The 16,438-nt window shown below is 35.3% G+C and overlaps 2 protein-coding genes and 1 pseudogene across 2 annotated transcripts; 1 reads left to right on the plus strand and 2 right to left on the minus strand.

Annotated features, from left to right (window-relative positions):
- The first annotated feature begins 3,667 nt into the window (after positions 1–3,667).
- LOC120203046 (sanguinarine reductase-like) lies at positions 3,668–8,062 on the plus strand. The gene is made up of 9 exons (XM_039203417.1): positions 3,668–3,989; positions 5,367–5,479; positions 5,642–5,695; positions 5,838–5,922; positions 6,127–6,232; positions 6,544–6,630; positions 6,738–6,835; positions 7,082–7,191; positions 7,914–8,062. Exons 1-9 carry the CDS (start codon positions 3,710–3,712, stop codon positions 7,974–7,976), a joined length of 996 nt encoding a protein of 331 aa, XP_039059348.1. The 5' UTR covers positions 3,668–3,709; the 3' UTR covers positions 7,977–8,062.
- Positions 8,063–9,213: 1,151 nt separating this feature from the next.
- Positions 9,214–10,225, minus strand: LOC120196661 (protein CHROMATIN REMODELING 5-like). The gene is made up of 3 exons (XM_039198437.1): positions 10,025–10,225; positions 9,840–9,933; positions 9,214–9,674 (listed from the first exon to the last, which is right to left on the minus strand). Exons 1-3 carry the CDS (start codon positions 10,151–10,153, stop codon positions 9,214–9,216), a joined length of 684 nt encoding a protein of 227 aa, XP_039054368.1. The 5' UTR covers positions 10,154–10,225.
- A 1,379-nt stretch (positions 10,226–11,604) lies between these two features.
- LOC120203054 lies at positions 11,605–14,311 on the minus strand (annotated as a pseudogene).
- Between the last annotated feature and the right edge of the window lie 2,127 nt (positions 14,312–16,438).

Below are 16,438 nucleotides of genomic sequence, written 5' to 3' on the forward strand. Positions count from 1 at the left end.
CCATAAAAATGACAGTGTGAGCATTTTGTCATTTTTAAACATGATGAATTATTTTGAGAAATTATTTCTTTTTCTTTCGTTAAACATTCAAACTTAACTTTTAAATCAATATTTCATTTTTTGAAATCTCAAAATCATATTTCAAAATTGCATTTTGCTTTTAAAAATCTAATTTTGCTTTCAAAGGAAAATCATTTTCAACTTTAAATTTTGAAATTAATTTCTTATATTTGGAATTCATGGTCTCAAATTCCAAACACAATTCATCATAGACATCTTGTAACTCTTTAAATGAATAAGAATTTAAATCACTAGAGTTAGAAGCTACTATTGAATCTTCTTCGATAGCCATCAGACATAGGTTGGCAACTTCATCTTCATCATTGGAGTTTTTTTCATCACTCCAAGCCGCCAAAAATGTCTTTTTTTATCACTTCTTCTTTAGGAAGGGACATTCATATTTGACATGCCCCATTTTTTGGCACTCAAAACATACTATGGAAGATTTTTTTTTACTCGATTCATGCTTCTTGTCTTCTTTCAAAGTCATGAATTGTTTGAATCTTTTAAAGAGCTTGGCAATCTCTTCATCTTCATCCACCTCTTCACATGAGTCTTGATTACTCTCATTGGTGGATTTGAAGGCGATTTCTACTTCTTTCTTTTTCTTATTATTATTCTCTTCTTCTTTTTCCTTATTCTTTTGGAGTATCACCTCATGAGTAAGTAAAGAATCGATGAGCTCATCGAGGGTCTACAACTCTAAATCCTTGGCTTCTTCGATGGCGGTTGCTTTGCCCTCCCAAGATGTTGGCAGTGATGCAAACATCTTTCTCACTATTTCTTCATTGGGATAGACATTCCCAAAGTTCTTCAACTCATTGACGATTGAAGTGGACCGATTGGACATTTTCTTTATGTCTTCATCAGGTTTCATCTTGAAGTTCTCGTAGTTGAGAGTGAGAATGTCAATCTTGGACTTCTTGACTTAGCTTGTTCTTTCATGTGTTACCTCCAACTTGTCCCAAATATTCTTTACATTAGAGCATGAAGATGCTCTACTATATTAGTCCGACCCAAGTGCATAAAAGAGAATGTGCATGGTTTTAGCGTTGTGTTGGGCAAGTTTTTTATCTTTCTTGGTCCACTTAGACCATTTTCTTTGAGGAACGAGAGAACTGTCGATGATTGCATCCCAAACATCAAGATTGATCGCTTGAATGAACAAACTTATCCTATTATTCCAATAGGAGTAATTGACACCATTGAAGTAAGGATGCCTCTTGATGAAGTGAAAGTCCTTAAGGTAGTATGAGTCGGAAGTCAAAATCATCTTCTCGGTTTAGTCGGGAGTTGATAGAGTTTCTTCAAAGATCGTCTTAAGAGGTTGTAAGACCTTTAAATGATACAAGCTCTGATACCAATTGTTAGGATTTAATGTTTTATAAAATTAGCCAAAAAAAGTCAAGATGAGGTGAATTTGTTTTTTTTTTTGAAAACTTTGGGAATTAAATGATAAGAAAATTTACACAAATATTTATAGTGGTTCAACTTTTTTAATGAAGTGTACATCCACTACCTTATCTCCTAACTAATAATTTCTAACAAATTCACTAATTTATTTTTTCTTTTTCTAGACTCAAAAGCAACCTGTTACAAATTCCCTAGTTTTAAATGGTTAAACTAAAACCAACCATTTTTCAACAAATGATAAGAATTGTGCAAACAAGAAAACCTCTACAAGGTAAGTGTTTACAATTTAAGCTCACTAAAATACTCTATTTACAAGAGAAAAGGAAAAATAAGAATGAAAAAGATTTTCTCTTGATGTGGATTGCTTGGATAAGTGTTGTAACATTCTTCAAGTGTCTTCAACTTGTTTTTCTATATATTAGAATAAGTTTGTGACCGTTTCTAGCCATTAGGGACTTAATTGCTGCAAAATAAAATTGCCCAGACCAAAGAGTATTGGTACTCAAGATATGAGTATCGGTATTGTCTTAATAACTTTTTAAATAAAACTAGTCGTTAAAGACTGTTGGGCCACACCAGTATCGATAATAGGATCATGGTATCAATACTACTGTACAAAGTAGTATCAATACTCCTTTAAGTATCGGTACCAAAATTGCATTATGAAATCTGAACACTTTTGAAAACTTCTAGTAGTATCGGTACTACCATATGGGTATCGATACTTTGCTTGCCTTTGGTATTGATATTACAAGAACAATATCGATACTGTTAATGAGGTATCGATACTGTAAGCACAATATCAATACTTCTTTGCCAGAAAAATTTTCTTGTGTTCAAATTATAGTTTACTGGACTTTGAATTATTTTTGAAAGCTTTGAATAAATTCAATGAAGTCCAAAAACATTTTGAGCTTAATTTGTTATATCAAAATAGATTAAACATAATAGCTAACAAGGTGACTTTGGCAAGTTTGATCCAACCGGCCAGAGAGAATTTGGTAGCCGTCCAACTGCTAAGTTTGTTGTTGACTTTATCCATAATGAACTGAAAGACATTCTTTGTCACTCTCTTGTGGAATAAGGGTATGCCTAGGTATTTACCAAGGTTTTTAGTGTACTGGAAACCATATGCCTGCAAAGATTATTAATAGTAACATCAATAACATTAGAGGAAAAGAAAACCCTTGTCTTGATGGCGCTAACCTTGTGACCATCAAACCTACTAAACTGATCAAGGATCACCTTTATCATATCAGCCTGATTGGAGGAAGCTTTTCTCAGAAGAACTAAATCGTCGGCAAAAAAGAGGTGAGATAGCGAAGGTCCCCCACGAGAGAGAATCATCGGCTCCTAAAGGCCAATATCATAGCATAGTGGATGCTTTAGCTAAGTCTCTCAATACAAATGATGAAAAGGTAAGGCGAAAGGGGATAACCTTGACGAATATCCCGGGTGGGTTTGAACTCCTTCTAGAGCGACCCATTCCAAAGGATTTGAATAGTAGAGGAGGAAACAAACTACATGATACTTCTACAGATATTATTTGGGCACCCCATGTCCACGAGAGATTGACTTTACCATTTTACTTGTCAATAATACAAACTTCTTATTTACCATTATGCAAATAGTGAACATGATTATTTTTGGGAAAATTACACACTTAGTATCATAAATATTACTTTTGTTCCATTTCGGTTACCCAATTATTTTTTCTAAAATCATATCTTGATCACTCAGCGTTAAAAAATTAACATAACTGCTAAAATGTAAATTTTTTTTCAATGATAACGTGACATTACCTTATAGTGACACAACAACATTAGCGTTAATTTTTTAATTGTGAGAGACCAAAATAAAACTAAAACTAGATGTTAGGTATGATTTTAGAAAAATAGTTGAGTGACCAAAACGAAACAAAAGTGATAATTGAAATATTAAATGTGTAATTTTCCTTGAAAAATATTAAATTTCAAAATGATATTAATGAATTAAAGACATGTTTGATTTTTTATTTCAAGTAATTTCATATAAGCTAATTTATCCACGTGTCTAGGAACATTCCATATGTCTAAAAAATCTTGTTCAAGGAGTGACCCGTGTTTGCCAATCTGGACATTTTTCCAATATTTTTACCCAACACATATTTTAGTGAATCGGCAGCAAATATAACAGCCACAAACAAACGATTCCTCCTACATTTGTTCTTCTTCCTTGTGTCAAATTTTTTATTTTCATGGCTGCCAAGCTCTCCTTCACATTCCAATTCCCTCTAGAGAAACCCTCAAAAGCATTTCAAAAAAAGCCAAGCTTGGCTCTTTCGCACCAAAGTTATTGTGATGGGTTTGGATTCTCCAAGAAAAACTCAGGCTTTAGAGGAGAATTATCGGTGAAAGTGAATGCTCTGCAAGAAGAAGTGATCCAATCTACAACTTCAGAAACTACCCTTCTTTCTCCAACAACTACTCCTTCTTCCTCTAAGCTTGTTCTTGTTGTAGGCGCCACCGGCGGCGTCGGTAAGCTCTTTTCTTTTTACTTTGTATTTTGTATAATTTTACTGTGGTTTGCTTATTTGTAGCTGTGGATTTGTTCACTGAACTTTGCATTTGGATTAGTTTAGTGTTTAGAGAAGGCCTGTTGTAATTGTCTGGAATTTCCCTTAAATTTCACTCATATGGCTTGCAGCCACCTCCATGCAATGGTTTCTTACACATGGCTTGTGCATTTGTAATAACCCAGTTTCCTGTAAGAAACAACACATATGAAATCATTTTCTAGGCATTTTTCACAAATGGATCGAATGGCTAAGTGCTTAACTAAGACACATGTTATAATAAAAGCACAGTTATCTCTTAATTAACTTGTGTTGCATTGAATTCGAATCAAACTCTAACAACAAAGATAAGAGGTTATGAATGATTACCTCATGTTAAGGAGAAGAATAAGCAAAAGCACGGCTGAAAGGAAGGGCTTTTCATGGTTATGTTTTTTAGTTTGCAGTTATTGGTCTGTACTCTGGTTTCAGAACTTGTGTCACATCAAATTCAAATCAAACTCTAAAACAATAGATAAGAGATTATGAAGATTACCTAATGTTAAGGATGAGAATAAGCAAAAGCAAGGCTGAAAAGGAGGGATTTTTCATGGTTTTGTTGTTTAGTTTTTCATTGTTGGTCTATACTCTAGTTTCAGGTAGTGTAGATTTGCTCTCGAAGACTGTTAGAGTTTGTGATCCGAATTCTATTATGGTTTGGTCTGGAAAATTTGCCCTTAATGGGATATGCGGTGGATGTGGAAGGACTAGATAAGGATTTTTCATTTAAATTTATGTGTTCTTGTTTGTGATCTTGTTTGTTTGTTGTTCTCCATTATCTTCCTGATTTACCGTAACATATTGTTACTTATTGTAGTTGTAGGAGGAATTTTGCTTCCCATCATTTCTTTGTTACCATATTTCATGTTTGCATACAAGGAATGGAATTAGTAGAGTATATTTTCATATTCAACAAACTCTAACAGTCTTAATCCTTTTTATCAGCCTACTATGACCCGATATTCGTCTTCTTATTCATTAATCATGTAGAAAGTACTTGGGGAAAATAATGGATTCTGTATTACTTCCTAGGATACAAGGCACCTATTGGTTTTGTTCCACATTCTGTTAATGAATTAAACATATCCCTATTGATCATCGACTTCGATATATCTAAGCACAACCAAAGAGAGGATCTAAACATGAAAGAGAACTTAGGTAATGAGACAACCACGCATGGATAAATCCTTTTTCAACTTAGTGCACTCTCAAGCAAATTGACCTGATGGCTAAATATACTTCTGATCAATGTCGAACTTTACTTGTTATTCATAATATCAGCAAGTTGGTCTTTTTTCAGGGCAGTTGGTTGTGGCAGCTTTGCTGAACCGGAACATCAAATCTCGCCTAATATTACGAGATCCTGAGAAGGCAGTTTCTCTGTTTGGTAACCAAGATGAAGAGAAGCTACAGGTGTGAGTTCCATCTGATACATGGATAATTCAAGCTCATCGATTGTTTTCCTTGAATTTCCATTGATTTCATGTTGCACGGTGTTCTAATTTTTAATTTATTTATTTTTTCGCTATAGTCAGATATAAAATTTAATTTGAAAGTGACTTTAAATTTTGATAGATTTTTAAAGGTGACACAAGAAACCCAGCAGATCTAGATCCATCTATGTTTGAGGTTTGTGCATTTTACTTATGTCTATCAAACCTTTAACTTCTTTCCATTTATTTCCTAGATAAATGACATTATTTGGTTTGCATTAATACCTCAAACAGTTCAGAATTTTCAAATGTACTAATATTTTACGATTTTCGTACAGGGGGTTACACATGTGATTTGTTGCACAGGAACTACTGCATTTCCTTCCAAGAGATGGGATGGGGATAATACTCCCGAAAGAGTAGGTCGGAAATTGCTTTAACATATAAACAGTTCAACATCTTTTTACCAACATTCTTGTCATTTTTCCTTGAATATTACATTTTTAGTGATGAATGAAAAACATAATCATCAAAAGTGCTATATGTCTCTGAAACTAGACATGGGCTCGTATGCGTATGTTCACATAGAGAGACGGGCTTTGACTATTTTGTAATTTTTTTTTGAAGATTGGGAGGGTGTAAGGAATCTTGTATCTGCATTGCCTTCGTCGTTGAAGAGAGTAGTTCTTGTTTCATCAATTGGTGTAACCAAGTTCAATGAACTACCATGGAGGTAAGAAGAATAATTATTTGGAAAATCTTTTGGATAGTAAATTATAGAGTTCCTACTCTCTGTTAGCATTATGATTTCTCACAAATTGCCTCGATATTTCTTCGTTCCGCTTGTAATTATTTGAAATGAACTTCTCATCCAGTGAAACGAAAAGGTATCATGCTGCATTACGTGCCGAATATATAGTAGAATATCGTTTCATACAGTTCTATCATGTTATTCCCTGTAAATTTAAAAATATCTGAGGGGTGTTGGTTTACAGCTAAAACTTCTCATCAACTCTATCTCTGTGTTTATATTAATTTTGGCAGCATTATGAACCTTTTTGGGGTTCTCAAATACAAAAAGAAAGGGGAAGATTTTCTTCGCAATTCTGGCCTTCCGTTTACCATCATCAGGTCAATGGCTAATCATATGTTTTTATATGGTGAAACAGTGCATCAGCATGCTTTTGGTGGTTGTATTTTCTTCAATGTGTTTCCAAACAATACCTTTTTGTGTACAGAGCTGGTAGATTGACAGATGGACCTTACACATCATATGATCTTAATACTTTGCTTCGAGCTACTGCTGGGCAACGTCGAAGAGTTGTTATTGGTCAGGGTATGTTAAATCTGGTTTTTCGATGGGACTCTAAACTGTTTCTCATTAAGTTGTCAAAACCTATTTCAACAGCTATTATAGGGAAACTAAAATTCCGATTCATTGCACTCTGACTTTCTCTTCTCTTGATATGGACATTTTAAATCATGCAAACAACAAAAGCTTTGCATAGGGATTCATATGCAAACGGTAAAACAGATTATATGAGCTGTGTATTTTATTTTCATTTCTTTGAAAATGACACAGGAGATAAACTGGTGGGAGAGGTAAGCAGGCTTGTGGTTGCTGAAGCTTGCATACAAGCACTAGACATCGAATTTACTGAGGGCAAAATTTATGAAATCAACTCGGTTGAGGTTAGTACATGCAACAGTTGTAGGGTAAATACAGGGCATTCCACACATGCAGTCGTCTACATTTTAGTTTGTCCGAAACTGAAACATGAAGCAATAAGAGCATGTAGATCATTAAACCTGTTTGATCATCGAAAGATGGTGAATTGCCTAGAGTTAATGGTCTTGGTTCCGATAGGCAAGTATTTTTAAACATTTTCACCTATCAATTCATTGAGCGGATAACGGGTGTGTATACCAGGTGATATTTCTTTCTTGAGACTGTTATTTAGAACAAGTGATTTTGAAGCCCTCGTAACAATATGCCACATTTTCCCGTAGCAATTAGGCATTGATATTGATAGTAGGTATAAAATGAACCTGTGGACTCTGAAAGAACTCTCTATTGACATTGATAGTAGGTGTAAAATGAGCCTGTGGACTTTGGTAGAACTCTTTAGCTTCGGTACGTTATGTTTCCAAAATTTATGGTCTTTCATTCAACAGTCCCATTTCAGTTTAGCATATACATCGTTTCTTGCAAGAACACATGATACCTGAGCTTTCCTAGAAAAAAAAAGTGTAAAGATCAGACCGTATTAGGAAAACCCTTGGAAGAATCCGATCCCCACTTTGGCATTAGGTTGCGAAAGATATCATATAAGTTTCAGGCATATATATATATATATATGCCTGAAGAGCTGCTCTGCCAAAGTCGACAACTGATATATTGATTTGTTTTGCAGGGGGAAGGTCCAGGAACAGATCCCGAAAAGTGGCAAGAGTTATTTAAAACACCCCAAGAATAGTTCCACGAGAAACATGTCTTCCAAGAGTGAAGAATTGATAATGCTGCTTTATTCAAATTGTGTTTATATATCTCTCTAATCTTTTGTAATAGTTAGGGCCGTCTCTACAAGCTTCCCTGCACAAACCTTCAAATGTTTGCAACGCTGCATGTGCTTTGCAGTTAATCCATCGTTTTCTAATTTGTACAATGGACAATATACATGTACTTATTTCATTTTGTAAACAAAATAAATGTTTCAGAAACAACAATAGATGAGGACCAGCCCCCCCCCCCCCCCCCCTTCAAAAAAAATACCCAATGGCTCATGATGGTAAATGGAAGGCCAAACACAATTTTACTATTGTGGTCTTGAGAAGCAAGATGAGGTTCATTATACCGCCAGAACTGTGTATGTAGTTTCAGCTGCAAACCAAGCAGGCAAGCACCACACAAAAGATCATATTTTTGCACCATAAGCTAAGATACATCAACTCCAATGGTCTTGTGATGTCAGATTTGTGTTTTTTTTTTCAATATTTTATTATGGGTGTCGAACAGATATTGCAGAATGATAATTACATAGAAAAAGGGGGAAAGATGATGCCTTCTGCTTATAGTAAACGGAATATGCTTCTGAAACCTGTTAAGCTCTTAAATTGTAAGGAACTACAAGTTTTGTTTTCAAGTTCAGATATTTCCAGAAACTAGAATCACCTGAAGTCGAATCGAGTGGCTTTTGCCTCAAATAAACCCAACTTTGAATCGAAAAGCAAACCAACTTCGTCCATTGATACCATTATGATTGCTAACAAAATTTGCATATTGTCAAGACAAAAATTCACAACTGACAAATGTACACTTTTCTCCCGGGTATGTTTCTCAAAAAATGAATGAAATTTCTTTTCCAGCTATTCTTGTGCTATACACGTAAAGAATCACTCGACTCGCTAACAAAAAGAACCGGTAGGAAAAGAAAAATTTGTTGCAAGACTGCTCCAGCATGCCTTGCTCATGTTAGTCAATTTTTCTTCCACAGCCGCTTTTTGCATGGACGAAATTCTTATCTGATGAGTCAGGTTCAAGTAGCGACTTATTATTTCCATGCCGAAAAATGAATCCCAGCAAATACTCAGACTGAAGTAGTCTTTTGCCTCATGGTCGAAGCCAGTCAGCACAATGCTTCTGCCTAATATCATCCAGCACTGCACTACAAGCTTACTTTACTAGATGCCCATCGGCACAACGCTTCTACCTGTTTAACGCGTTCGATGTAGTCTCTCATTACTAACAAGACTTTTATCTGATGGTCCTGCCCCAAGAATCCCCAAGGAGTTTGGATCCACTACACGGTTGCCATTGTCCATAGGTCTTTGAGTCGAGGGCTGTAATTGAGCATGAATATCCACTTCCGCTCTCTGCCTCCGTTTCCAAGCTTCAAACTTTGCAGCATCAATGCCTTTGTGAATTGGTTGTGATGTTTGATGAGCCATGGCATTCTTGTACCCTCTTTGATTCTCAACAGAACGTGAGAAAGGAGGGAAGTAGTCAGGATCACCATCTCTATGGACATGACCAGACATAAAGCCATTCATATGTGAGGGTCCGACCCCTCCCTCTTCTCCCCTCTCCTGCTTAAACTTGGAATAAATCTGATGCAGCCTCTCACCAGAAAGATTCGAGAATGTCGAGACATAGTTCCATAACCGCATTGTCATCCCTGCAATGAGAATTGAAATTAAATGGAATTTATCACACATCTGGATTCTTTAAACGTTTAAAATTGTGAAATTGCATACGAGAGACCAAATGAATGGGTGAAAAGGTGATTAAACAAATAAACAAACAAACAAAAGTATCAACAACAGCAAGAAGAACCACATACTATCTTTTCTATAAAGCTCAACTTCATGTTCTCTGACAATTCCATCTATCCTCCTTCTAAGAAGCTGCAAATAATTCCGAATTTTTGAAAGCACCTGGAACGAAATGGAACTTTTTCAATTCACAAAACAATAACAAATACAAAAGAAATCTAAAATTAGGGACTAGGAACAGAAATAGCTAAACCTTATCCTTGTGGAGATCAGCACTAGTAGTCTGCAATCTTTGGAGACGACGAAGGGTTTTAATTTCATCAATCATAACATCTTCACACCACTCCATCCACTTCCTTAAACTGCTCAAGTACCTCCTCATTGTCTGACATTTCGCCCTCCTCTTTAATTAAAGATTCAACTTTCTGAGACCTCTGACGTCTGTCCCTACTCATTTTAAGGTAAGGGGGCAGAACAATGGGACATCATGTGATCCGTATGGTTGGAGATGATGCACTGCGCAGCAATGCGTTGTCCCCATCTCTCTCATCTTCAACAGTTCAGTCAAGGCGGTGAAATCCCCTCTCTCTATTGGCTTCTTGCATCTCACAACATATAAAGGAATCGGTTCTTTTCGGAGGTGTGAGATTGGAGGTGGGTATGTTGTGCAGCCCAGGTGTATTTTTCTTTCACGACTATACCATAATAAATCATGTATTTTTATTTTACATTGATCATTCACGCTTTCTTCCTCAAATGAAGCCATGCTTCGGTCATTCACCACCATCATAGTGGCTCTCCGCCCCCACATCAACCGAGGTAATCCTGCACGAGCCACCTGCTCCATGTTATATCGACTCTTTTGTATTTCAACTATCTTTTTTCATGTAACATAATCATCTAAATTTGTCATGCTAATAAGCAAATATGCACAACTTTCATACCCAAAAAAAGGCACCAAGGCAAAAGACGACTCACTAACAATGTCTTAAAACTTCAAAAAAAAAATATTACCAATTGCAAGAACAACACAATATCAAAAGCTGGCCAAAAAGCTGCACTGGGAAACAATCACCATTCCACTAGAGACGCGATGAAAGAAGCAGGATGAGAGGCATCCGGTAAACAATTGCAAACACTGTAATTCCAGTAAATTTCAAGCTCCAAACCTCGAAATCTCTTGGTTTTAAATCCACACCCTCGTAATGAGGCGTAAGTTAGTATCTTATCAAATTGGACTTTCAAAAGGCTAAGACGTTCCAACGACCGGCAAAACAACTCATTTTGATATATAATCCTTGAATAACCGGTTATAGAATGAGCCGAAGATTAAGATATCTTATCAGGGAAATTTATTCAAAGGTTAATCTTTAGAACTATTAGTTATGAAAATGTTTTACCAGTAGCAACCGTCACTAAATCGAGAATATGAAACAAATGAACGCCAAGTAAGCTATCTGACTTCAACTCAAATTCGATTCAATAACTAATTATAGAGTTGAGTTTGAACTTGAAAAATTCGAGTTATCAATCGTTTCGAATTTAAACATCATTTAATCAAGCTGTCTGTTCATGTCATGGTGAAAGCAATATCAACTATATCATTAATGTGAAAAAACAATCTAAACTGTGTGATCTCTACAACATATAGTAATGGAATTCTCTATCACATCCCTTCCGAATGCTTTCTTTAACAAAATCTTTACATAATCGTGGGATACGCCAAGTAAATAAGAGGAGTTTACTTTCACTTTCATGCAACTCTCAAGTCGAATTCTGGTTTCCGGGAGCGCCATTAATGGAGCAGGAAAATCTGACAGATTTTGCATAGTCGGAAGGGAAATAGACCAATATCTGTACTTAAATGTTGGTGCACACAGTCTATTCCAGGATTTCAGATGGCCAGAGCCGTTTCCATGTCGATATCTCCTCGACGCTGCTGAGTTTTCGGATTCCACCATAAAATCCATCCGCCTCGTTTCCCTCCTCGCGATGTTCTTTCCGGTTGACCGTTGTATGTCGCCACCTTGAGCCGGGGGCGTACTGGTTGAACTCCAACGCCACAGTACCTGTAGCAGCAGTACGATGTTAAAAACAAAGATTTTCAAGACATAGCAAAAAGCCTTTATTACAACACCGTTACCTTTTTATTTCGATGTAACAAATGTGCAAATCTATCTGGTTTCTCAAGTTGCAAATGATTACCAAAAAAAAACCCCTTTTTTCTTTTATTTTTGATGTGACTTGTGCTAGTGCGGAAGAAGGAAGAGCATAAATGAGAATTTGCAAGTGCAGCCCCACAAGACTTAAAGATTCTAGATAAGTAAATAGGGTCCAGTGGAGACATTGAGTCCTTTTTGTGTGGTTGGCCATTAATATTCTGCTGAGACAGAAGCTATCATGATGCCGGTTGAATTTACGACATAACGATAGCGATTCGTGATTGGGGACCAATCCAACACCACAACTTGGGGCCCGTGTATTGGAAAAATGAGGTTCCTGAAAACGACGGGATGTCGTCCATGAAAGTTAACTTTTATAAATTGCTATATTACCCAAACTTTTCATTTCCCACAAAAGTATCTGGATCCGACTCATATTCGAACATAACTAATCTGGTAAAGGATAATGGTTTTCCAGATATATGAATAAATTTGATCATATTCGGTGTTAGATACCGACTCGTAACATAGCTTACAAGAACAGCTTAAGAGAAGATATTTCTACTCCTAGAGGCAGAAGATGTGTCCCTTGGAATAGCTTAAGAGGCAGATATCATGTGATGCTTGCAACAAGTACAAAAGTAACATGCCTAACCACAATTTCTATTTAGATTATCATTCTCTGGGCAGTCTTATGGGAATATCACAGAGCCTCTCGCTTGCGAAAAGAAAACACGAGATCAAACTTACCACTCTGATGACACCGGCAGTAATTTTCGTTCCCGTCACACGATTCCAAGTGACCGACTACACCATACCACCAACCTACAATATACATACATATATATGGAAATTTTATGAGGCTATAGAATCAATGATAGGATAAGCATTCTGAGATATGCAAAACTAACCATATGGGAATTCTTTGTTTCTTCTCCACTGAATCTCAATGTGATCACCCGGGCGTAGCTCATTCAAACAATCGGAAATGAGAAGATCGTGCGGAGAAATATCGACCGGCGGTGCTCTTAGCCGCTCCCACGACACGTTGTTCTCGATGGCCATTGCCCTCCTTCCATGTGGAGGGTACCTAAAAATCATCAAACCAAATCTAGTATCAATCCACCAGATTAATCTATGTTTCAAAACCACCATCAAACAATATGTTCATATCCCAAATTACCTTGCTTGGAATGTGTCAGTAAGTTGATCATAGCTGAGTTCAGCATCATAGCATGACAATATAAACCCAACATGGCCATTCTACAATAATAATAAAAAAAACCCAGCACAAACAGAGTTTAATAGTCAAATTGGAAAAGTAGCACAAACAAAAGTGGGAAATTTGATTACCTCTCGGTTATAGACCTGAGCAGGGAACCAGAATCTGCCATTTTCAAGAGAAAGAAACCAAGACATGATAGAATCATCCGGCAAAGAACTCGGCTTACAACGATCATCAACCTTTGGTTTAATCCACCAAGATGGCCTAACGATCGACAAAATCATCATCAGCCCCTTTGGCCTGCCTTGTTTAGAATGATTCGAATCCTTTCTCAAAGCAACATGCCATTGCCACTCCCTAATGGCAGCAGGGCCAATGATTCTACCCCATTTGTTCTTCATATGTTTTTCCCAGAAATGATCAGCCCTGCACCGATCCCTCAAAGAGCAGCAAACACCCGCCATGCTACACAGACCGGCGGGAGGCAGCCTCTCAATTATGCATTCCAAGACCAATTCTGGTAAGTCCAGAACAGAGAGGACATCATTACCTTCTTCAACCTCATCAAAATTATCAACTTTTGAAGAGAAAGACAGATTTTTTAGGGACATTTTTGAGATGAGATAAGTAAGAGCAGAACTGTTTTTGATCAACTTGGAAATGGAAGCAAAGGAAAGTTTCAACTCAAACCCCCATGGTGGTGGAAGTGGTTTCAAATTAAAGAAAGAATATGAGGGGGAAACAAGTGAGGTGCAAGCAAAGTAGCATTCTAAGAAATACAAAAAGGAAAGGTGAAAAAAACAAAGAGGTGAATGACTGAATTCTCTTATGGGTCCCAATTCAATAATGTAAAAGAAATCAATGGAAGAACCCCAATTGTCTATCCTCTTGCTCCCATCTCATCTCCTTCCCATTAAAAAACAAAGTGAGATCATCAATAGAACAAAGACCCCAACTTTGATTTTCTTTTAAAAAATCATAAAAAGAGAGGGGTTTTATTGGCTTACATCAAAGCCCACCAAACCCTCAAAGGTGGACCTTCCTTGTTAATGACTAATCAAAACAAAAATTAGTAGTAAATATTGAAAAGAACAGATTTTTCTTTCCTCCCAAACAGAAAAGTTACCTAACAGCCAAAGAAAACAAAATTATTCCATTTTTTAACATTTTTTTTATAGAAAAAACAACAATTCAATCGTACAGACAACTACACAGCTGTCGTATAATAACAAGGATATCGTAGTGGATGAACCCAGAAAGAGGTGAAATGAAATATGGTGGTGGGGTTAGTGAGATCTGATATGGGGTATTTTCTGACACCTGGAAAATTTTAACCACCAAAAAAGAATCTTTTTCTCGAAGATGATAATTAAGTCTAGATGCAACCACCCATATCCATACAATCTCGGATAAAACACGGATTTTTTTGTTTATTTGAGAAATAAAACCAAATCTGGGTTAGTTTTGGATTGAAAGAAAAGACAAAACAGAAAATAAATAATTGAGATTCAGAGATTTGATGAAGAAGACCTTAGTTCATGGATTTCGACCTTCTTCATCAAATTCTGTCTCTTTCTCTTTTCTTTTTCGTCTTTCCTTATTTGTTTATCAATAGGTTGAGGAAGACGATGGCTAAAGGGGAAATATATATACGTCTTCGTGTGGATTAAAAGCTAAATTTTATGAAAATTATTTTTGTCTGTGTGTTTTTACAAGTGGGAGGAAAATCCGTTTATCCATGAAAATCAACTCTTTTTGGTTTGAGGATAATTTAATTAAGAAGCAATTCAGACTCAAGTACCCAAAAAAAATCAAAATGGCAGGGGCTGGAATTTCAAAAGCTTAGTCCTCAAGGGTAAACTATAATTTTAGTACCTCAACTATTATTTTTATTATGTTTTGGTCACTTTAACTATTATTTTTAAAAAATCATAACTATCCTTTAGTTTTGATTTTATTTTGATCACCAACCGTTAAAAAAATAACAAAACTGATGATTTATTAACATAAGATAATTCCATGTTGTCATTGAAAAAATAAAAAAAATGAAACATCAGTAGTTCTATTAATTTTTTAATGGAAGGTAATCAAAATAAAATAAAAAACGTAACATTAGATATGATTTAAAAAAATAATTTGATGACTAAGACAAAACAAAATTGATAAATAAAGTACAAAACATATAGTTTACCCTTAATTTTCACTCAAAATTATTTATTTTTTACATTTTATTTATAATTGTCAAATCTAAACTTAAATCTTAATATTCTATAATGTATGTTTTGTATAATTTTTTATAGTAATATAATTAAGAAAATAATTTATTTTTTTATAATTTTTATAATGATAATTATAATTTGGCTTAATAAAAAATAAGTGCTTAAATTATGTTTCAAAAATCGTTTTAATATTTAAAAAAATTTCAAAAAAGATATCTAATATTTTCTTAATTATACTTTTAGAAGTCTACGTTATATTTTTCATATTTTGATATTTTAATACTAAAATATTTTTATTATAAAAAAAACTCCCTCCCCCTCTCCATTCTCCTCCTATGTTCTCCTCCTCTGCAATCGACCAAAGGTCGGCTGCCATAGTTGATTGTCACGGCCGACTACCATGACGACCAAACGAAAAATGGCCGACCACCACGTTCGATCAAACGGCCGATTACTACGGTAAAGGAATTTATAGGGATTCGAAACCTTAAAATAAAATCTTTCATTTATACCCTTTTTAGGTGTTCGATCAGTTGTGGAAGCATAGGGATTTTGATCATGGGTGGCTGGTTGGTTATACGTCGTTGGGTATTCGATTGATTGACGGTGTTGGTGATGGTCGGCAGTGGTAAAGGGATTAAAAATAAGGTTTTAAAAGTTTTGGGTTTTTTAGATTTTAAAGAAAAAGTTTTTCTAAAATTATCAAAAGTATTTTTATTTTAAATAAAAATTCTCAAAATTATCAAAAACATGACATATGTCACTTAACAGAGATTTTTAACCACAGTTAATGTCAGACCCCTAAAAATATAACGTTGAAAATAATAAATATATATTTTAACAAAGAGAATTTAAAAATCACATCGTATTTTGAAATATAATGTAATCACTCATTTTTTAATTAAACATTTTACTTTTAGAAATATAATCCAAACTTGATGTTGATTTTTTAACGACGCTTAGAGTAATTGGGTTTCCACTCCACTAAGCAGGATTCTAAGCTAAGAATTTAAAGGACAATTACATTTATAAAATATGTATAAATTATTAATAAGCTAAAA

Source organism: Hibiscus syriacus, unplaced genomic scaffold (genome assembly GCF_006381635.1).
Source record: "Hibiscus syriacus cultivar Baekdansim isolate YM2019G1 unplaced genomic scaffold, ASM638163v2 tig00000340_pilon, whole genome shotgun sequence".
NCBI lineage: Eukaryota > Viridiplantae > Streptophyta > Magnoliopsida > Malvales > Malvaceae > Hibiscus > Hibiscus syriacus.

Coding starts and splice junctions, on each gene's coding strand:
- LOC120203046 (XM_039203417.1), top strand. CDS start 3,710: ATGGCTGCCAAGCTCTCCTTCACATTCCAATTCCCTCTAGAGAAACCC. Junction 5,696..5,837: donor TAGATCCATCTATGTTTGAG/GTTTGTGCATTT, acceptor ATTTTCGTACAG/GGGGTTACACATGTGATTTG. Junction 6,631..6,737: donor CTTCCGTTTACCATCATCAG/GTCAATGGCTAA, acceptor TTTTGTGTACAG/AGCTGGTAGATTGACAGATG.
- LOC120196661 (XM_039198437.1), bottom strand. CDS start 10,153: ATGAGGAGGTACTTGAGCAGTTTAAGGAAGTGGATGGAGTGGTGTGAA. Junction 9,934..10,024: donor CTGATCTCCACAAGGATAAG/GTTTAGCTATTT, acceptor ATTTCGTTCCAG/GTGCTTTCAAAAATTCGGAA. Junction 9,675..9,839: donor TGAGCTTTATAGAAAAGATA/GTATGTGGTTCT, acceptor TTCTCATTGCAG/GGATGACAATGCGGTTATGG.